The sequence below is a fragment of the Antechinus flavipes genome, chromosome 3 (genome assembly GCF_016432865.1).
Source record: "Antechinus flavipes isolate AdamAnt ecotype Samford, QLD, Australia chromosome 3, AdamAnt_v2, whole genome shotgun sequence".
NCBI classification, from domain to species: domain Eukaryota; kingdom Metazoa; phylum Chordata; class Mammalia; order Dasyuromorphia; family Dasyuridae; genus Antechinus; species Antechinus flavipes.
Window position 1 is genome coordinate 415,998,883 of NC_067400.1, and position 23,304 is coordinate 416,022,186.

Consider the following 23,304-nt stretch of genomic DNA (forward strand, 5'->3'; position numbering starts at 1 on the left):
CACAGTAGATCTATGAGTTTAATGTTTCTTTTTTCTGTCCATCACGGTGGATAAAATGATAAATTAGAGAAACTTCATGAAAAACTTTTTCTATCCCTTCCCTCTTTTTAAGGCAATCAGGGTTAAGTGACTTGCCCAAGATCACACAGTTATTAAGTATCAGAGGCCATATTTGATTAAGAGTCCTCCTGACTCCAGGACTGGTGCTCTATCCAGCTTTATCCAACAAAATACTTTATATTTACTTTAGCCCCTAGCTGTCCCCTAGTCTATCTATCTATCTATCTTTCTTTCTTTCTTTTTTTCTCCCTTTCTTTCTTTCTCTCTTTCTTTTCCTTCCTTCCTTCTTTCCTTCCTTCCTTCTTCCTTCCTTCCTTCCTTCTTCCTTCCCTCCCTTCCTTCCTTCCCTCCCTTCCTTTCTTCCCTCCCTTCCTTTCTTCCCTCCTTCCTTCCTTCCTTCTTCCTTCCTTCTTCCTTCCTTCCCTCCTTCCTTCCTTCCTTCTTCCTTCCTTCTTCCTTCCTTCCTCCTTCCTTCCTTCCTTCCTTCCTTCCTTCCTTCTTCCTTCCTTCCTTCCTTCCTTCTTCCTTCCTTCCTTCCTTCCTTCCTTTCTTCTTTCTTTCTTTCTTTCTTTCTTTCTTTCTTTCTTTCTTTCTTTCTTTCTTTCTTTCTTTCTTTCTATACACATTGCTTTATGAATCATGTCGAGAGAGAAAAATCAGAGCAAAAGGGAAAAACCATGGGAAAGATAAAAAACCAGAAAAAAGATATGAACATAGCATGTATTGATTTACATTCAGTCTTCTTGCATCTTTTTCTGAATGCAGATGGCATTTTTTTGTCCAAAATCTATTGGAATTGCTTTGGCTCACTGAACCGTTGAGAAGAACCAAGTCTTTCATAATTGTTCATTGCATATTCTAATTGTTATTGTGTACAATGTATTCCTGGTTATGCTTGTTTCACTCAGCATCAGTTCATGTAAATTTTTCCAGGCCTTTCTATAGTCCGCTTGTTCAGAATTTTTTATAGAACAATAATATTCCATTACCTTCATGTATCACAGCTTGTTCAGCCATTCCCCAATTGATGGGTATCCACTACTTTTCCAGTTCTTACTCTATCCCTTTCTTAAGGGAGAGTAAAAGCCTTCGTTTTTTTTGGTATCATCTTCCTTTGCTATCAGGATCAAATCTAGGCAAAATTATGAAGCAAGTGAAGTTTCTATTTAGGGATTCCAATTTTCCATCTATCTCCTTAGCCTTTTCCCTCCATTGTTATTGACGGATAAAACTCTCCCCCTGTTCCACTAAGAAATCTAATACATTCATGGTTCTCTTCCTTACCCCCATCAAAAACTATTATCTAGGAAATATATGATTAAAAACCATTCACCATTGATCTACAAATAATAACAACTAGTTAGAATTTGTATAATGCTTTAAAATTTGCAAAGGTGTGATGATTCTTATAACAACTCTGTGAGTTAGGTGCATTTTTAGTCTCATTTTATAGATGAGCAAACTGAGGCTGAGGTACAATTAGAAAGATTAAGTGATTTACCCAGGATCCTTTAGCTAATATATTTCTAAGGCAAGATTTAAACTCGGGTCTTCCCGATTCCTATTCCAGTGCTTTATCCACTAACTCACCTAACTGCCTATGTTAATAGAACTTAAAGTATTATTTATTCCAAATGTATTTGTATTTTAATGAGGACAAAATCAAAAGAATGCCTTTCTAATCATTGGATTCTAGTCATCCACAACTATGGAATTTTTCCTAGTCCTGAATTCAATTCAATTGAACAGGTGAGTTCAGCAAACATTTATTTAATAAATAACTTCACACCATTCATTAGAAAGCACTCTGTTAATTTTTCTTGGAGTAATATGTTTCAGTGATGGAACCCAAATGTATCATGATATTTTTGTAAGGAATTTATTTCCTATCTAAACTTTCAATTATCCACCTGAAGATGAGTGAAATCAAAAGAAATTCAAATAATTATTATAAAGCAAGTTTATTTCTAAATCACTGGAATATAGTCAGAGGTTGAAACTGTTAGATGCTAAAGAGGTAGAATCAGATCCTTTGATTTCAAGGTCACTGCTTGTTCTCTATATTGCCCCAGCAATGTAGTACCTAGATTTCAAAGTAGCACATACACTTTAAATCAAATATATGCATTAAATAGACAGTGTTGTATGAGACACATTTAGTAAGGGAAGTGAACTTCAATATATGTTGGGGTGTACATATAGCTTTGGTGCTCATACTCAGCTCCCAGCCTCTCTAGAACTATAGGATTTAGCCTGGAACCATTGCAAATAATTTGCAAATCTAATGAGCCCCATGAATTGACTTCACTTTCAGTCTTCTCTGAGTAGATTATTTCAGTGTCTGAACTATACTCCTTTCTATAATATTTTCTTAGTTCTAAGTAATTCTCTTAAACAAATGTGCTCTGAAAGCAGATTCAGAATGTCTTGCTTCCATATTAGAAAGTTTTAATTTTTTAATAGGTAATTTTGGAACTCACAAGTTCTCATAAATTAGAATAAAGTCCAAAAAATCTGTTATTTTGACAGCATTTATTCCTGCTCCTTGGGCAGCTAGGTGGTATCATAGTGCGTAGAGCACTGGAAATAGAGTCAGGAAGACTTAGTTCTGAGTTCAAATGTGATCTCAGACACTTATCAGCTGTGTGATGTTGGGCAAGTTAGCCAACTTCCTGTGCCTCAGTTTCTTCATCTGTAAAACAAACTGAAGAAGGAAATGGCAATGCAGTTCAGTATCTCTGCTAAGAAAACTGCAAATGGGGTCACAAAGAGTTAAATACAACTGAATTTAACAACAACAAACTCTTTCCCATTGTATTTTACAGATTTTATTTTCAAGATTGAGATCTGACTCATTTGGCAGGTGTGCTTTAAGCATTAATGTTCATTAGTTTATATCAAGGGACTAATTTATGTAATACATGCAGAAAGGATTGAAGAGACTTAATTATGAAGATGATAGCCTCATAATCAGCACAGATCTCTTAAGATAAAAGATGATTTGTAGATATTATGATTTCTGAAACACATTAGTGTTTGTTTTGTTAAACTCAGTTCAACCTGACATTATTTGGTGGTTGTCATTTACTCATTTCATGAAGATTCCTAGTCTTGTGCTGAGGATTAACCTCAGTGTCTTATCTAGGGTTACTCATTTAGTAAGTTTTAAAGTAAGAATTGGAACCCTGTTCTCCAATCACAGCCTTCTTTCTACTTTTCCAATCTGCCTCTGCTTTATGTATATCAAAATCTAAATCTAATCATTAATGTAACTGTACACATTTGTCCCCATGTATCATCAAAAAGTCTTTTTTTTCCTTTAAAACATCTTTGAGTATCCAGAAGTTTTATATGAAGAAGACAGATAACTTTTTCTTTCTTCTCCTAGTGTATCAACTACAACAGGAAGCTCCTCATCCTCGAAGGATTACCTGTACATGTGAGGTGGGTATCATTGTTTCAGTCTTTGACACATTGTCTAACTTTATTGTTAGGAAAATTGCAATTTAAATATATCTCTTTTGACACTTTTCTGATTTGATTACCACTTTTCTATAAGCTATTGGGATCAGAAAAGAGAAAAAAAAGTATAGTTTTAATTGAAATTAGATGAAAAAAATCCTGTTTCTATATTTAGGCACTTTGGGAAAACTCTCTTTAAAAATAATTTCGAAATAATTGTTTAACAAAAATAGTTGGTCATTAAGCAATATTGTAGAGTTATTAAATTACATAAATGTTATTAGTATATTGTTATGCAGTGAAGGAAAGAATTCTTAGAAAGAATCTGTCATTTTGACATATAACTCAGAGCAGTACTGTATAATCAGGGGCTTTAATAACGTGTTTAGATCACAAAGAGAATTACTTTACAGAATTAGGCAGGGATTTTACTAGACCACTATTTAAAAGTTCAATTGCATTTTTCCTAAATAAAATTATTCTCTCTTGCATAATAGAAGTGCAGTGGGATTGATTTTTTTTTTTTTAACAATTGAATGGAAAACAGTTTCCCTATGGAAAATTTTGAGTAGACATAGCATATACATACAAGTAATGGGTATTTAGCTCTAGTTGAATGCTTTTCCTTGCTACAGCATCATGATCCCATGTGATAAACTATTTTTATACATGACAAAAATAAAGAGAAGATTTTTTTCCTTTAAAATAAGTTCTTTCTTCTATGTTCCAACCAGAAACAACTCATCTGTACTCTTTATGGCAGTGAATTTCAACTCACTGCTTTGAAGAATCCAGAAGTACTAGTAGGAGAATTTTCTTTCTTAAAGGAATCAGGAAATTAAAAATCAAAGGAGAGAAAATTTTTTACAGAGATGCTTAGTGTGAGAACAGATTTGCTATGGAACTTTTTCCTTGAACATCTTATGCCAACTGTACATAATTTTCATATCCTCTGCTGTGTATTTAAGTTGTCAAAAGGATTGGACTAAGTGATCCCTAAGGTCTCTTCCAGCTCAGTCATTTTATGATTCTAATATTGGGACCAACATTTTGATATTGTCCAGAGAGCTATGAAACTTGGTTTTCCTTTTTCTTTGTGGTAATTAAAACTTAAACTTGGTGCTTTCATAGTAACATAAATTATGTGTTTTCATTTCATTTATTTACCTAACTTGGTGGTGAGTGTTACTGCCATCCTCTACCCCCAAAGGATTAAAACTATTAGGGACTGTCAACATGTTTATTTTGTAACAGCCTAAAATATATTTTTGACATCACTATATGAGAATACTCAGCAGTGTACCCAGCTCAATAGGTGAGGAAGTCATTCCTTATTGTAAAAATGAACTTCCCTTTAGTGAGAAGAGAATAGATTCAAAAATCTCATACCCTTTCATGTCAATCGCTGGTAATATCCATAGAATGACACTAAGTTTTTCATGAATCCTTTCTACAAAGAGAACATTTCTTAGAAGAAGTAGCATGCTGCTTTTTTATCCCTAGTTGGATGTAAAAAGGGGTTATAGATACTTATTAGTACTAGTGCTTGAAAGAGGAAAAAAATCCCCCAAGATGGAAGCCTTGGAGTGGCTACAGATTGGCCCACTTTTAAAATTGATTTTGCTCTTTAGCATGTCATTGTTGTTGTCACTCCAGTGCCAGCACACTGCTCAGGACCTGGTGGGCACCTGCCCAGTGATCATGGAGAGACTTGAATTAAAATAAAGCTCTGAGATGTGAAGGTGTTTGAGGGTCACAGAGTGGATAGAAGGCTAGTCTTGGAGGTAGGAAGATGTGGATTCAAACTCTGCCTCTGACAAATACTGTCTGTGGACAATCATGGCCAATTATAATTTCTCAGTGCCTCAGATGACTTTCTAAGACTGTTAGTTATAGAAGAATTATAGATCTGTCTTGTGGAGAGGATGTCTACATTGGAAACCATATTCTGACAAATGGAAGTTTAAAATATTTTTGCCATTGTGATAATGCAGTGAAATCATGTATGGAAAATGTTTTATTATCATGAGGTACTATATAAGTTATGTTCTTGTATTAAATATTGAATATACATATAATTTGCAGTGAAGCAACAGATTTTATGGATTGATAAATGCACATGGTTTGTTTATGCTGTTGTTTGTTGTTCAATCATGTCTGACTCTTCACAACCCCATTGAGATTTTCTTGGAAAAGATACTGGGGTGGATTTCCATTTCTTTAAATGGTTTGTCCAGAATCATGTAGCTATTAAGTGTCTGAGGTCACTTTTGAATTCAGGAAAATAAGTCTTCCTGATTCCAAACCTGTTAGGTGCCACCTAACAGCCAAATTTGTTTACAAAGGGACTAATAATAGGGACTAGACTTGAGGATTCATTAATCTTCCAGATGAGGAAACAATCTCTACTAATCAATACCAGTCAGCCAAAGATCTCTCACTGCATCCAGGGCCATCTCCAATCATTCTGATCTACTCCTTGCTACTGGACCTAGATGGTTCCAGAGTAGAAACTGAGGCAGGTGACCTCTCAGAGCCCTCCCTCCTTCAAATCAAAAGGATTTATCCATTCATCAATTGTTAAACATTTATTAAGTGCTTATTATATATCAAGAATGGGTTAAATGCTGAAGATACAAAAAGAGGCAAAAAGACAGTGTCTGCCCTCAAGGAGTTCATCATCTAATAGGTTATTCATTTATACTGAACTTTCCATCTTCTAAAATTCCAGAAGCCTTTTTTTCCCATGTAAACTATTGTGATTTCCATATCTCCTTCTCTTTGCTTCATTTTATAAACATACAATCTGATTTTTTAAAAAACCAAGTGTAGGATTTTACATTAGGAAAGCTAGGTGACACAATGGATGGAGCTCTAAGCCTGGAATCATGAGAACCTGAGTTCAAATATGATTTCAGGCATGTACTAGCTATGTGACACTGGGCAAGTCACTTAACTCTGTTTGCCTCAGTTTCCTCATCAGTAAAATGATTTGGAGAAGGAAATGGCAAATCATTCCAGTATCTTTGCCAAGACAATCCCAAATGAGGTCATGAAGAGTCAGATATGACTAAAACAATTGAAGGACAACATCAAAATATTTTGCATTTATTCTGATTCAATTCCATTTTATCAGATATTCATTTTTTGCCAATAGCCTATCAGGTTATTGGGCAGTCTTATTGTGTCATCTTTCCAATTTCATATCACTTGGAAATTTGATGGGCATACTATTGGGCTATCATCCAAATAACTGATAAAAATATATTAATAGCACAAGTCCAAGAATGGATTTGGGTGTAACTCTAAATTACCACCAATTTATTAAGTAATAATCAATAATGATTTATTATCATCTATCAATAATAATAATAATTAATTGTATTATTAAATTTTTGCATATTGAAACTAGTATGGAATATACTTACTATCATTGAACCCATGAAGCTCCCTTTTCCCCAAAAGCCTATTATAGGACACAATGCTGAGCCCAATCTAGGTATACTATACCTGCAGAATTTCCCTCATCTTCCAGTCTATTAGAATAAGAACTGGACTAGGGATTTCATTGGAGGAACTCTCAGGTAAGGAAATTCTCTCTGCCAATACAAGTTAGCATCCTCTCTGCAAATTATAATTTTAGAGAACTACCCAGAGCTGAGAGTTTAACGAATTTGTCCAGATCCAAAGAGCCTGTATGTATCAAAGACAAGACGATTTTGAGACCAGTTCACTATCTTTTTCTTTTTTTGAGAGGCAATTGGGGTTAAGTGACTTGTCCAGTGTCACACAGCTAGTAAGTGTTAAGTGCCTGAGGCTGGGTTTGAAGTAGAGTCCTCCTTATTCCAGGTTCATGCATTGTACCATCTAGTTGCCCTCCAGGTATTCTCTTATCCAAATACTAACGCGGTTAAATCCCACTTTGCACCTGAGATAAGAATGTTTTAGGTTGCCATGGCTATAGACTTTTGAGTTAATAATTCAGTTTTAACAAGAATGAGATTAATCTGAATTGACTTATTTTTGATGAACCAGTTCTAGCTCATAAGGATCACTGTTTTCATTATTTTATCATGCTTCTGAATTACCTATTTTTTAAAATCTTAGAACAATTGCCAATGGAAGATTTAAAAGTGGTTATAAATAAGTAAATTCAATGTTATTTGCAAATTATTTTGGCCTTGTGATTTAAAGGATCAGACTAATTGACTAGAAGGAAAACTAGAGGGAGAAGTAAAACAGGAAATCACTTTGTGATTCTAGGAAGTTAGACATTGCTTTTTGGAAATATCTGCTCCTTGTGGGTTTAAATTAAAACAAAAATACGGGGTAAGGTAAACCTACAGAAGTGTTAGAGAAAATAATGGTAAAAAGTGAGGAGAGAAGAGCATTAAGAGAATAATAAAGTTTTCTAGTTTAAAAAGAAATTCAGTAACACAAAAGAATACTCTCTAGTGAGCCTATATGATGTTTTCCTAAGGAAAAAACCACTGGAGACCAAGTAAAGCTTATTGAGGATTAAGGAAAACAGCCTTTATCCAAAGTTACTTGTAGTATTTAAAAATGGCAACATTTTTAAAAATCAGTCAATCAACAAAAATTTATTAAGCGCTTATTTTGTGCCAGATCAAGGTTTTTATGTATGTTAGTCTTTCTATTTTATTAGGAATATTACCCTGTATTTTTATAGAATTTGAAACTTATAGAGCACCTTAAAACATCATCACCATTAAAACGAGTTTTTTTTTTTTTTGCAATGAGTTTTGCATCTGTTATTTCCTTTGGTGTTCACAGCAACACTGGAAATAAGTGCTACTATTATAACTATTTCACAGACTAGAGTATTATATAGATAACATTATTTAACATTCCCAACAACACACAGTAAATATCTGAAGCAGAATGTGAAGCCAGTTCTTCTTTCTAGCTAGTTATGGAAGCAATTACATTCATTGTTCCATTCTGATAGATTGTTATCCTCATTTTAGAGATAAGAAAACTGAGGCTTTAGGGTTTTGTTTTGTGTTTTTTTTTTGGCAAGGCAATTGGAGTTAAGTGATTTACTTGGGGTCACAGAGGTAGGAATTAAGTGTCTGAGGCTAGATTTGACTTCAGAGCAGGTGCTCTAAATATTGTATTATCTAGCTGTCCCCCGCTTAAGTTTTTTAATCAAGGTCTCACATCTAATAAATGGTAGCTTAATGCCCATATCTTCTGCTTCCTACTTTATGGCATTTTTTATTATGCCTTTCTACTTTCTCATATAATTTAAATTTTATCCATTTAAAAATATAGAGGTGTGTGTGTGTGTGTGTGTGTGTATGTGTGTGTGTAAGTAAACTTAGCCCTATTCTGATTCTTCTGTTACATGCCTTCAACACTTACACACTCAATTTCTGCTCAAGATTAAATCCCTACTGATTTTGTCAGTGTAAGGAACAGCAGAGGGCAAACTCATTCTGCACAACCAGGTTCATCATCTTCTCCACAACTTACCATTATAATGAATTTCAAAGAGAATTAAAAATTATCTTTTATTGTATTCATAATTTGTATAATTATTTTTTCTGTTTAATTCTTTTTTATTGTTATAGCTTTTTATTTACAAGATATATGCATTTTACAATAATTTTTGAACAAAATAGGTCTTTGGTGAGATATAGAAATATTTTTATTTTATGGAGAATATAAATTGGTTGCAATACAATTATTGCATTATGACTTACTTTTTTTTGCACTTGGTATATTGTTTTTTCTCTATTATTTCATATATATTTTGTTTATTCATATCTACAGATCATCTATTCCTATGGTTAATCAAAAATTGAGAACCAAGAAATGATTAAATTTAAACAAATGAATAATTATTTTGGCCAGTATTCAATGACTCTTTGTGATCCTTTGGGGGTTTTCTTGCCAATGATCTTGGAGTGGGTTGCCATTTGCTTCTCCAGTTTATTTTACAGATGAAGAAACTAAGGCAGACACGGTTAAATGGTTTGCCCTGGATCACATAGCTAGTCTGAGATTAGATTAGAATAGCGTTGGAGTTAACTAAATCAAAGAAAATGTGAAATTAGATAAATTAAGTAAAATATGTTTTTAGTACTTTTCAGCAAGAAAGGCATTTCAAGTGTCAAAGAAGTTATCTGAGAGAATTATTAGATTGTTTAGATAGCAAGAAGTTACTTTGGCAGGGGTTGGAAAATTAAAATTTTGATGAAATTGTAGAAATATAGAGGGGTCAGTTGGTGTGTATTTTGTAACATTTAGGAGTTTAGATTCAGTATACTAGACTATGGCAATATTTCTTTAAGTGAACAAAAAGGATTTAGTGATCATTGAATAGAGTCAGGGGTGTGTCCCACCCTCCTCTCTCTCTATGTATTAATTGCCAAGTCTTGTTGATTCTATCCTTCCAGCACTTTTTACATCTATTAAAAAAATTCCTTCCACTAACATTGCCTCTATGTTACTTCAGGTCATCATCTCCTCCTGCCTAGATTATTTTAAAAGCCTCCTACTTGTACTCTGTGTTTCTAGTCTCTTCTCTTTCCAATCCATCTTCCAAACAGCTGCCAGATGGTGTTTCTAAAATACAGATTGGCTGTGTCACACCTCCCCCTACACCCTAAAGTCTTCAATTGCTCCTTATTGCCTCTAGGATAAAATATAAAACCTTTGACCTGACATTGAATATCTTCCACTTTTTGGCTCCCTTTACCTTTCTAATTGCCCCATTACTTTTCTCCACACATTCTCTTTTTGGGTTAAAATGGCCTGCAAAATATTATCCATATATGACGCTCATTTTCTGGCTCTTTGCCTTTGTACAGATGGTCCTCCATAGCTAAATGCACTTCTTCATTTCTACCTCTTCAAAATCCCTGACTTTCATGAAGTTGCTACCTCCTGCAAGTGCTACCTTCTGTACGAGGCCTTTATGCACTCAGTTGTTAACAGTCCCTCTTGAAATTATTATTGTTCAGTTGTTTTTTAGTTGAGTTCAACCCTTTGTGAACCCATTTTGGAGGTTTTCTTGGCAAAGATCCTGGAGTGTTTTTTGCCATTCCTTCTCTCATTCATTTTACAGATGAAGAAATTGAGGTAAACAGGATTAAGGGACCTCCCCAGAGTCCTGACTTGAACTCAGGAAGATGAGTCTTTCTGACCCCAGGCTCAGTATTGTATTTATTGAGCCATCTAGCTGCCTCTCTCTTGAAATTATTTTGTATTATTTTACCTATGCTTTGTATTCACTAATTGTTCGCATTTTGTTACCCATGATGGAATATAAATTCCTTGAGGGAGGGGATTGATTCCTTTCTGTTTCTGTATTCCCAAGTCCTTTCAGAGTTCCAGAACATGGTGACCACTTCATATTTTCATTTTTTCTTTTGTGGTTTGGAACTGATTTTATCATTGGTATGAAGAATTGATAGTGTGTAAACTCTTTTCACAGATTCCAACAAGCCTTTTCTTTGTAGTTCACCACCTGAGAGAATTGGCTAGAGCTCATGGGTAATTGATTCAATCATGGACACAGAGCTGGTATGCACCAGAGGCAGGAATGGAATGCCGGCTCTCTTGATTCCACGACTGACTTTCTATCCTTTACCCCAAGCTGCCTCTCTAAAAAATTTGTTAGCTTGAATCAGATGGAAAAGTTGAAAGAGTACTTCATTGGGAACCAGAGACCAAGGATTCAAATTTTAGTATTTCTATTTATTTTTGCAATATCAGCTTGTCATTTTTCTCTCCTTGGGCTTCAGTTTCTTCAATAAATGAGGGTGTTGGACTTTGTGTTCTCCAAAGTACCTTCTTCTACAGCCTCTGATTCCCTAGGAAGGAAGGTAAAGGGAGGAATCAGCATTCTTATGTGTCTAGGTAATGGTTTTCATGACAGTGTTTGTACTAATAAAGAAACTGATTTAGGATGTTGACTTTAAGGATGTTTTCGTGATACAAATTTGTTGAATTTCACTTTTTAAAAAATTGTGTCTTTTTGTTCTAGTAATTGCATTATATTATAGAGTTTTAGTGCAATGGCTGAGGATACTGTGGAATTAAGCCAAATCAAAAAATAAAAATATATTCTGTGCAAATCATCTGCTTCACCTTCCTCTTGTGATCTAAGCTTTTACTGCTGATGCTAAACTTCCTGTTCTGCTCTTTCTCAGCTGGGTTTCTATTATCAGCAGTGAAACCACAAGGTGCAGCATCTTCTAGAAATTTGGCTTGTTCAGCTGTCAAAACAAATTAGGAATGATTAGAAATGACAGTAATGTATAAAACATCTAAATCGTAAGAGAAGAGAATATGATATATGGTGAAGGGCCATGTAACAATTGAGATACTCTTTATTCTCTAAATTTCAGATCATGTTATATATATGCATGTTGTAAAAGATAAAAATAAACAAATCACAGCTAGAGGTTTTTATTAAGGGGCAATAATGGAATTTTATTTTTCCAAATACCTGTAAAGATAGTTTTCAACATTATTTTTGGAAGACTGTGTTCCAAATTTTTCTCCCTCTCGTTACCTCTCGTCTCTCCAAGATAGCAAGCAATCTGAAATAGATTGTACATGAATAATCCTTTTAAGCATATTTCCATATTTGAAATGTTGTGCAACAAAAATCGATAAAAAGGGGAAAAAACCACAATAAAGAAAAAGCAAGTAAACAAACAAAGGTGAAAATACTATACTTCAATCCACATTTAGTCTCCAAAGTTCTCTCTCTGGCTATATATAGTTCTTTCCATCCCAAGTCTATTGGAATTATCTGAATAACCACATTGCTGAGAAGAGCCAAGTCCATCACAGTTGATCATCACATAATCTTGCTGTTACTGTGTACAATGTGCTCTTGGTTCTGTTTACTTCACTCAGCATCAGTTTGTTTCAGTTTTCCCAGGTTTTTCTGATCATTTTTTTTATAGAACCTTAATATTCTGTGACATTCATATACACAGTGTATTCAGCCATTCTCCATCTGAATCTCAATTTCCAGTTCTTTCCCACTACAAAGAAGAGCTGCTACAAGCATCTTTGCACATATGGACCTTTTTCCTGATTTCTTTGGAATATAGATCCAATAGAGACACTGCTGAATCAAAGGGAATATAGCTTTATAGCTATATAGCTCATAGAGCTCTAAGTTGCTCTATAGAATTGTTGGATCATTTCATAACTCCACCAACAATGCATTGGTGTTGCACTTTTCTTATATCCCCTCCAACATTTATCATTTTTCCTGCCATCTTAGCCAATTTGAGAGATGTGAAGTGGTACTCAGAATTGCTTTAATTTGTATTCCTCTAATCAATAGTGATTCAGAACATTTTTTCATTTGAATATAAGTGACTCTAATTTCTTCATCTAAAAATTGTCTTTTCATATCATTTGGCCATTGATAAATTAGATAATGACTTGTATTCTTTTAAATTTTCTCAGTTCTCTATGTATTTTAAAAATGAGGCCTTTAGCAGAAACACTAGCTGTTAAAATTGTTTTCCAGATTTCTGTTTCCTTAAGGGACAATTAAAAAAAAAAGAATATAAATTACACCTTCAAAGGTATGAGGATATGCATTTTAATATCTTAGAGTGGTTTTAGAAATCAATCAACAATCAAAATGTCTTAAAATGTTTTTGAAAGAGCATTTATATTATAATGCTTATGTGGATACATGTGTACAGCTATGGTTACTGCAACATCTTCCTAAAGACATGTTTAGAGTTATTCTAGTAATTTTTTTTTTAAATCAGGAGGCAACTTTGAAATTATTCTAAATTATTCTATGAGCCACAAAGATATAAAAGGTGTAATTTCATGGCTCATAATATTTTGTTTTGCAATCCTATGTAAAACATGAAATCAGACTCTACTTCTTATATACTGTAGACAATCCTAATGTAATATCACTAAATCCAAGCTGTTCATTTAATTCTGCTCATTATCAAGAAGAAATTTATGTTAGGGACAATAAGAGAAAATCATTTTATAGTAATGTCTGGGAAAGAAGAATATAAATCTGAATTTATTGAGACATCCATTTTTTCTCATTTCAGCCTTAATTTTAGTCTCAAGGTTTAAAACTACAGGATAATAATCAATGTATAATTTTAGCAGATATGCTAAATAATTTGCCAATATGCACAGCAGTTGAGGGGAAAACACTATATGTGTACATGTATTTATACCATGCAGATATAAATATGTACATATTTGTGTATATATTCACATTATTTCTCCTTTTATACACAAATGTATGCATAGGTATATAGAGAGAAATTATATATAGTAGAGATTTAAGAGGATATTGGAAGAAGCGTGAAGTTCTGTTAGATCACTATAAAAATAGCAAGGTATCTGCCTCGCTAGAAGGTACCTTCTTTAGCTGATGGTCCTCAGAAGGGCATTATCCAGTCACCAGCAACCCTTCTACCCACCTCTTAGGAATTCTGCCCCAGGGTCTTCTCCAGCAACTACCTGGATTTTCTCTAATTGTAGGGCATGACCTGGAACAAGACGCCATCTTTTGGCTTCTGTCTTAGCTCCTTATTGCAGAGACTTTTCCAGCCCTAGGCCCAAGAGACCAGTTCCAGAAGAGACCTAAATATCTAATTCCTGGCTACTGTGGGCTTCAAAGCCTTCTGCAGCATCAGGCTCCTCCAAGAAAAGATCCTATTCACCTTCTGTACCTCAGTATTTTCTCCAGTTCAAGTTCTTTTGATAAGCTCCTATATTTCCTTCTTCTTTTGCATGCTATAAGATATATTGCCCAGAATCTTACAGGACAAAACATCAACTACTTGCCGTAAGGATGGACTTTCAACAGTCTATTCACATTCTTCTTTCAATGGACCTTTTCTTACATGCTGGTTTTGTGCTTTTTTTGTACTTTGCCTCATTGCGTAATAGCATAATCTCACCTTATGCAATCTGTACATCATTGATTCTGAAACCCATTCTCAGACCCTAAATGCTATCTTCCTTATGTCCAGATACCTCAACCTGTCCCCCTTCCCCTTCCTACCAAGTCCTAGTCCATATTTCTTTTTCCCTTCCACTGTGTACAATGGAACACATTTTTCATAATTAACAAACTTTCTTTTATCCTAAAACTCTTTCTTATTCCTTCCATTTTCTGATCCTCACTAAGATCAGGTCCTGTTTCCTTTGCTTCCATCTCTATTACTGCCTGCATTTTTGTTCATATCTCTGATGCACAATTATTCTTTGATCCCCAAACACTCTTTGATCCACACTGACACTTGCAAACTCTTTCCTGTATCACCACCACTCAGAAACCTGTCTTCCTTTGACATTCATGTGTTCCAAATTTGCTACTCAAGCCCTATCATGGCTGCCACTATCTAAGGACTCCCAACAGTTTTCTATCTTTCCTCAGTGAATTCATCTAAACATTTTGCAATTTGGCTTTCAACCTTTTTATCCAAATGAAACTCTTCTTTCCAAATTTGCCAAATGATATTTTAATTGGAAAATCTAATGTCTTTTTCTCCATACTCATCCTTGTTTTACCTTTCTACATAATTTGACTCTGTTGATGTTTCTCCTTCTGGATGCTCTCTTCACATCTTAGTGAACACCAACAAGTCCTTCTAAATCGCCTTTATTTTTGGATTTTTATCTATGCCGTATTAACTCTGGGGAACCAGGCTTTATCTTGGATCCACTTGCCTTTTTCCTCTATATTATCTCATTAAGCAATCTTATCAGTTTCCATGGATGCAATTATTAGTTCTAAGCAAATGATTTCCAGATGGATATATCTAGCCTTAGTCTCTCTCCTGAGTTATATTCATACATCAATTCCTTCTTAGACATCTGGAATTAGACTGAGGTTTACTTCCTGTACCTTTTAGATCAAAGTGAATCTGTCAAATACTTAAACCTTGCTTTGGCTCAACTCTTTTGGCTTTTTCCTCTATGAAGATCTGCCAACATTTTCCTCATTGACTAGAAAACAAAGCAAAAGCTATGTAGCATGAGCTGTGGTAGCTTTAAAAAACTTGAATTGAATGTCCCATTGGCATTCAAATGTAACATGCCTAAAACAGAGCTCCTGCCCTGCCCCGGAATGATTCCTTCTTCCAAGCTTCCCTTTATTGTCAGGAGTACCACCATCTTCCCATCACCCAGGCTTGCAACCTGATGTCATTCTCAGCTTCTTACTCTCCCTCATCTCATATGGTTTATTCAATTTATTGCCAAATCTTGTCATTACAACAGTCACATTTCTCACATTCATCTCCTCTCCATTATAAAACCATTTCTCTAGTTAAGGATCTTGTCATCTCTCACTATTTCAATGGTCTTTTCGTTGTGTCTCTGCTTCAAGTCTCTCACTTGAATCCATCCTCCAGTCATCTGTGAAAGGGATTCCTAAATTCCCTCTCTTCCCTCCAGCCCACTTAGTAAAAGTATCGTGACTCCTTATTATACCCAAGATCAAATACAAAATCTTCTCTTTGCCATTTACAGCTCATCATAACCTGACTCCATTCTACCTTTTCAGTCTTCCTACATTTTATTTCTCCACATACGCTCCATGTTCTATATACCCTATAATTTTGCTATTCTGGTCTTTTTGCAATTCTTTACACATACTTTTAAATCTTCCATCTCTTATGTTTTTGTACTGACTACTTCCCAGACTTGGAATGCTCTCACTCAATCTCTGCCTCTTAATTTTTCTTTTTGTTTATAGTTTTGACTCAGATTCTACCTTCTGCAGATACAGAAGGCCTTTCTTCAACTCTCTTGCTGTTATTATCTTCTTAAGATTACTTTTTAACTTGAATATACTGAACTATTTATACTTTGTCTTCTCCATCAGAATGTCCTTGAGCTGAGGTAAACTTTTTTTTTTAATATCCCCACTGCTTAAGTTAGTGCCTGGAACAAAGTAAAATCTTAATTAGTGTTTTTATTGAGTGATTGATTGAATTGTTTCAAAGGAAAGGGAACAAACAGAGCCTTTTTTTCTTTCTTCTGAAGCTTTCTGGTCAAGTGTTTATTATGATAACTTTGGTTGTGTGTGTCTAGGACAAATAAGTAAGAGGACTAAAACCTTAGTCAATGACATTTGTGTAATAGGAGATGAAAAGAACGTTACAAGTTTTATGGTAATCTTGATGGTAACATGGAATTGGATGTTTGTCAAATTCATTTTAAATTGCCCATTCATTCAACAAAATGAATAATGTTAGTTGAATAAATGACTCTTATTTTAAAACCTCTCTTGAGATTTTGGGTAGAAAGAAATCAATACCTTCATATCATTTATTTATTAACATGTAAGGTGATCCTCTTATAAATAAAGTAACACAAAGAAATGTGTTGATACTTGTATGAAATATAGGTGCACCATTCCTTCTGTGATGGATGTCTCTTACATCCTGGTGGGTAGAATAATAAGGGTGGTCCCTCCAGTTTGGTGAATTTGTCTTAAAGAACATGTTATTCAGGTAGAAAGTAGCATTTTCTTGTTGTCCAAGTACAGAAATAAGAGTTTAATTGTTTTAATTCTGTACTAATTGCTGCTGAGTGGTCAGTTATCCTCCTAGCTCTCCTTGCAATTTGGCATCCTGTTCCATATAACAACTAATCATACTCAGGTATCTCCTGGGTGTTGTGAATGTTCATTACTTAAGGTCCATAATAAGCTCAGGATATTTTATAAGCGTTCTAAGTATTATTACTTTTACCTAAGGTCAGGGATTTTTTTTCTTTGAACAAAAGTAGCATTCAAAAGCTTATTTGAATGGATCTTTCAGTTTTGTTTTAAAACTGTACATAGGTAATTCTGTAGTAAAGCTTGCTGCTTTGCCTAAATATCCTGATATATTGGTGTAACAAGAAAATCAGGGTATCCTGAGATAACATTTTGGAAAGGGCCCATTTTGTTCTATATTAATTGTAAAATAAAAGATTCTACTGCCCTGTTTCTTTTCCCTGGTCCAGGGAAGGGGTCACTTAGATGGGAGCTATACCTTTAGAGGGAGAAGGAATGAGGCACATAGCCTAGATTCTTCTGTTTTCTTCTACTTTTTCCTGATGTGGATAAGGCATAAGCTCATGATTAATTAAACACTTTCCCATCAAAAAATAAACTCATAATTGGTTTTTGTGAAATGATTGTTTATGATTCTTGGTGTCTCATGAACTTAGAAGATCTCACTGTAGGGGCAATTATGAGATCTTAATTTTGATAACATGATAACACTCTAAATATACCTTGTTGAATCAGCAAAATTTGCTAATAGGCAAGGTTCTCAGCTTTATTTCCTTTAGTCTTTATGGGGAAAAGGACTATGGAAATAAAGCAATCTGGGTTCTCTCTTCTCAAAATGTAAAAGATACCAAAGTAGGCATGACAATGTGAGGTAAGGAAAGATTAGGAAGAGATTATTTTGCAGTTAACTAAACAGTTAGCATTGAGTAAATGATGACCTATCTCTCTAGTTATAAAAATCCTTATCTATAAAATAAGCCTATTGCAGCTCTAATATTTTGCAATTCATTAATTTATTCCATAAGCATTTATTAAGTTTAATTTTATTTATTGTTTACACTTATTATCCCTTATATGCCATATATGTCCTATATGGTTCCAAGTCTTATATATATAAGATCTTCTTCACCATTTGCACATTTGGATTTCCAATTATTGTCTATTTTAAAGCTTGTTTCTTACTGAGGTTTAGTAGTAGACACTTTCAACAGATTTTCCAGTCTCCACAAGGACATTTTCCATGTCAGTCAAAAAAACATTTATTAATGAACTTTTATATGCTAGGTACTGTGCAAAAGTTGGGAATACAAAGAAAGGCAAAAATTGTCCCTGTTTTCTAAAAGTTCACTAAGAACAGAGCAAAGCAAAAAAATCTAAATCAGAAAGAGACTCTGACAAAGAGTAAATTTAGAATAGTTTGTCTTCATATAATGGCAGCAAATATTTTATAGTAAGACACTCAAGACATTTGGCATTCCAATAGTTTTGCTTTGTTTTCTATCCACTGAGAAAAAATTTGACAAATTTTCATAGAAGGAAAAAAAATCAAAAGAGTTGAGCCAGGGCAAGGCTTAAGTATTTACTGACTCACTTTGCTCCAAAATATATAGGAAGCAAATCTCAAGTGTGTATTTTTCTTTTCTTTCATTGAATCATTTTAGGGAATTAAATCCTCCCAACTCAAAACTTGATAACTGAAAGTAAACTTATATATATATATATATATATATAAAACTATATTTTCACCTGTGTGTATATATCCTATATATGTGAGTACCTAAACATATTATATATTTACTGTTTCTACAATTTTCATGGGACAAGGGAAATCAGTATTTATGATGTTATATTATTTGAAACTAAGAGCTTTTACATTTTTTGGTGGCTAGAGAATTACTTTTATATTTAGGGAAGGCATGAGGAAAGGGAACAAATATATGAGTACTATGTGCCAGGTGCTGAAATAAGTACTTAACATATATTTCATTTGATATTAAGCAATTTACTTTTATTTCAGTAGCAAAGGGTACAATGACCAAATTGTGGATGTTAGAGTTAGAGCTGAAAGAACCTTAGATATCCCTCATTTTCCAGACAAGGAAAAATCTGGATGTCATTAAATGGCTTGTTTACAATCTTACAGGTGATAAATGGCAGAAGTGGGATTATTCACACACATATACACCCATATTCATGTAATACATATTTATACATAGAAGATGCTCCAAAAGTCTTAGTGGAGTTTCAAATTGTTATATCTTAAAACTGCCCTAAGACTTTTGAGACACACACAGAGCTTTATAAATAGATATAGATATGGATATGGATACTGGTATCGCTATAAATATGGATATAGATTAGTGTGTAAAGAGACAGAGATAGAGAAACCGAGAGCAGAGGGACAGTCAGTGAATTTTGTCATTATAAAAACTTATAGTTGTATATATCTATCTTTCTTAGATTAGTACCTGAGGCTATAAAAAAGTAATAACAACGATAAGTTTTTAAATTCAAAAATCTGGCTGTGAGAGCTACAGTGGAAAACATTGTTTTGTAATTTGTACTTGTATCTCTATTACTCAGGAGAGTGACAGGTATATACTAGGGGCTTAATAAATACTTGTTGATTGGATTAAAATTCCCATTGTGATATTTATTCCCTTTGACATTAGGCAAGTTACTTACCTTTTTGGGGTTTCAGTCTCCTCATCTGTAAAAAAAAAAAAAGGACTTAAAACAAGATGGTCTCTAAGGTATCTTATAGTTAAATCTATGACCCTATGACTTTGGCCAAGTTTCTTTCCATTTTCAGACTTCTTAAAAGTCATCCTAGAAATGTCAATAAGAGTTTTTTAGATCTAGATCACCACAAAAAGCCAACTAACTGACTCTACTATTCGTTACAACAAAAATATAAGGTGAGATTGTTAATTGTCCTTTCACTTGTGATTAGGTTCCGTTTTACTGGAAGCTAGAGAGAAGTGAATGTGTTGTATTCAGAAGTTTGATAATTTTCCAAACTCAGCTTTTTAAAATGACATTTCCACCATTAGGTAGAAATGAAGAATCAACATTTTTTCCCCCGCTTGATTCTTTTGGACTGTAGCCATAAAACAGTGTTCCCTTGCTAAATAAAATAGCAAGAAAGCTGATTCTACAACATTCATAGGAGGGGGAAAATCAATATTTATGATATATTTTATTGTTTTTACTTACTGGCTTTCAAACTAGTGGCTAGAGAAACAATTTTAAATAAAACAAGTTACCTTTGTTTCTCTGATAGAATAGGGTACATGAAGATTGCTAGAGCCTCTTTTGTGGATGATACATTTAGATCTGTCAGGGTTTTTAGAGATAGTGTTGTCCAATACTGTTATGTGCAGATGAGAAAACAGGCCAAGAGATTGTAAATTACTTTGTTCAGAGTCTTTCTGTTATTAAATGGCGGAGATGAGATTCAAACCCATGTTCATTCGATCAGTCAAGTGTTTGTTAATCACCTACTGTACAATAGGCACTGTGCTAGACATTAGGAAATATGAAGATAAAAAAGAAATAATTCCTGCCCTCAGGGAGTTTACATTCCATTAGGTAAATGAGGTAAATAAATATATTTATTTTATGATAATTTTGACAGGGAGGATGCTAGGAGTTAGGGTGGGGGCAGATCAGGACTTTAACTACAAGGTAATGAATGCTTAAGCTGAGTTTCAAAGGAAACACAGGGTTCTAACAGGTGGCAGTGAGAAGTGAGTCCATTCCAAACAGGGGGGGACAGACAGATGAAATGTCTCCACTTTTAATCCGTTGGTTTTTCCACTTTTGAGGAGCTACTATCTTATTATGTTGATTAAAAAAAAACATGTAAAAGTGAGTACTGAAATACTTAAGATCTTACAGTAAAATGTGATATGATGTTCAAGGTTATTAAGCTTCTAGGATATTCTAATGACGTCAACAGAACCTAGATCCTCTGAATAGGAACAATTACATTCCATATAAATATGCACGATTTGTAAGTTTTAAATTCAGGAAGCTTTCAATTACTGTATTTCCTCCATACTAGCTTTTAAGACTCTCAATAAATCAACTAAGTTCATACATGTAAATACTTTGCAAACTTTAAAGTGTTTATTTGTTGTTTAGTCGTTTTTAGTCATATCCAACTCTCCATGACACTTTTTAGGGTTTTCTTGTCAAAGATACTAAAGTGGTTTTACCATTCCTTTCTCTCGCTTGTTTTATGGATGAAGGGGGCAGCCAGGATTAAATGACTTGCCTAGGGTCACACAGCTAGCAAGTGTCTGAGTCCAGATTTGAACTCAGATTTTCCTGACTCCAAGCCTGGCACTGTCTCCATCTTTTAGGGCAGGTGGCCCTCTAAGATTGTAATTCCCATATGAATTGCCAATGTAGATGGAGGATGATACCCCCTTACTCCCCACCCCAGGAGTTCTCTCCAGAGATGAAATCATGTATGTGGATTCCTTTGTTTACAAATGATACATTACACCAAATTATTGCTTTTTGCCACTTCAAATACTAAATATCAAACAAATTTTTAAAAAATAGAATACAAACAAAAAACAGAAAAGAAAGACCAAAGCATAGCAAAATGTTGAATTTCAGGAGACATGGGATTATATCCCCATCAAGATAATTATTAACTGTACAACAAAACAACTCTTATTTAATTATTTTAAAACAGTTTTATTAAAAAATCATCTGTTTACCTTAGACCAGTGTATTTTTAAATAGAGTCCATTTGATAATAGTATGAACTGTTTTCCTTGTTCAGTCTCTCTCTCTCTCTCTCTCTCTCTCTCTCTCACACACACACACACACACACATACACACACACACACACACACACACACACAAACATTTCAAGAATGTGTTCACAAAAGCCTGATTTTATTTCGTCCATTGCATGGCCCATTAAATTTGTATTACAGTGTATTTGCCCATATAATTATAAAAGATAAGTAAAATGATTTAGGAGCATTAAGGATCACTTGAATATTGCTGAACAACCTTTTAAGCTGATTATTTATCAGTAATACTAACTTCCATTGCCTATGCTTATGGAAAAACTGTCCTAAATAATTATTTAATTCATGACATCTTAGGCATCATCAACAGAACATTTAAATATCAGCTAGATGAGGGAGCGATTTAATTTTGCTTGATATTCCCATTATAACATGCAGAGAAGATGAAATTGGAGCAGGATGTTATTTTATTAAGTGTTGCCTTTTTCTGCAGGGCTTACATTGAAGTCATTGTTTCCACCCTCATAGGAGATCATGCTTTTGGTAGGATCTTCTGTTTTGTTACCTTTTGGTTGAAGTAAAATCATTCTTTAAGAATGTAGAATCAAAAATAGTTGGTTTTGGAAAATGAGTTTAGTTTCAAATGAAAAAATGTAGTATATTTTTAAACTTTTTGGAATAAGTTTTTTGAGGGAACCACAAAACAGTGGTAGAACAAGATATGTAAGTAGATTTTTTTAAAGTTAAAAGGTAGTGATATCTCTTTCCTGGATCCTTTTAAAGACTTTTCTGTTAACTTTCTTTCCAGATATTCTCCCTAATTAGGATTTTCAGGATCAGTACTTACTTTTCATCCTTGATAAACTCAGTGCTGTAGAGAAATGAAATTTAATTGCTCCCTACAAAAATTTAGAAATCCATATTGTCAAGTTTATGAGGGTCTACTGTTTGAAGAAGAAAGTGTATTGCTTCTTTGATTCTTCTATGACTCAGTCAGCTAACAAAAATTTGGGTTTTTTAATATTGATTTTTAAATTTCAAAGTTCCAAATTCTTTCCCTTCGTTTAGCTTTTCCCTCATCCATTGATAAGGCAAGCACCATGAAATCCATTATACATTAAAGTCATACAAAATATATTTTCATATTATCTATGTTGTCAAAAAAAGAGAAAAATTTAAAAAAACATTTGTTAAACACCAACTATCTACCAAATGGGGATAGCTCATCAATGAGATGAGAACATTATCAGATAACATCACAACACTTTCTGAGGCCCAGAATTGTGAGGAAGTAAAAAAATAGTATTCATTCCTGAGTGAATTTTCAAGGTTTCTTCAAATTTAAGAGGTGAACTTGCTTTCATTTATTTGCTTATCTGTATATTGATCTATTTATTTATTTGTCTGCTTATTTATTTGTTTGTTGTTTGCTTTATCTTCCAAAGCTTAGGTAAATGCCA

The 23,304-nt window shown here is 33.9% G+C and overlaps 1 protein-coding gene across 1 annotated transcript in view; it reads left to right on the forward strand.

Moving 5' to 3' along the window:
- The window catches only part of CHN1 (chimerin 1), a 265,138-nt gene that overhangs the window by 65,884 nt on the left and 175,950 nt on the right, over window positions 1-23,304 (forward strand). Inside the window, exon 4 of the mRNA XM_051986172.1 lies at window positions 3,449-3,504. Coding sequence (XP_051842132.1) covers window positions 3,449-3,504 — 56 coding nt within the window. The remainder of the gene's footprint in view (window positions 1-3,448; window positions 3,505-23,304) is intronic.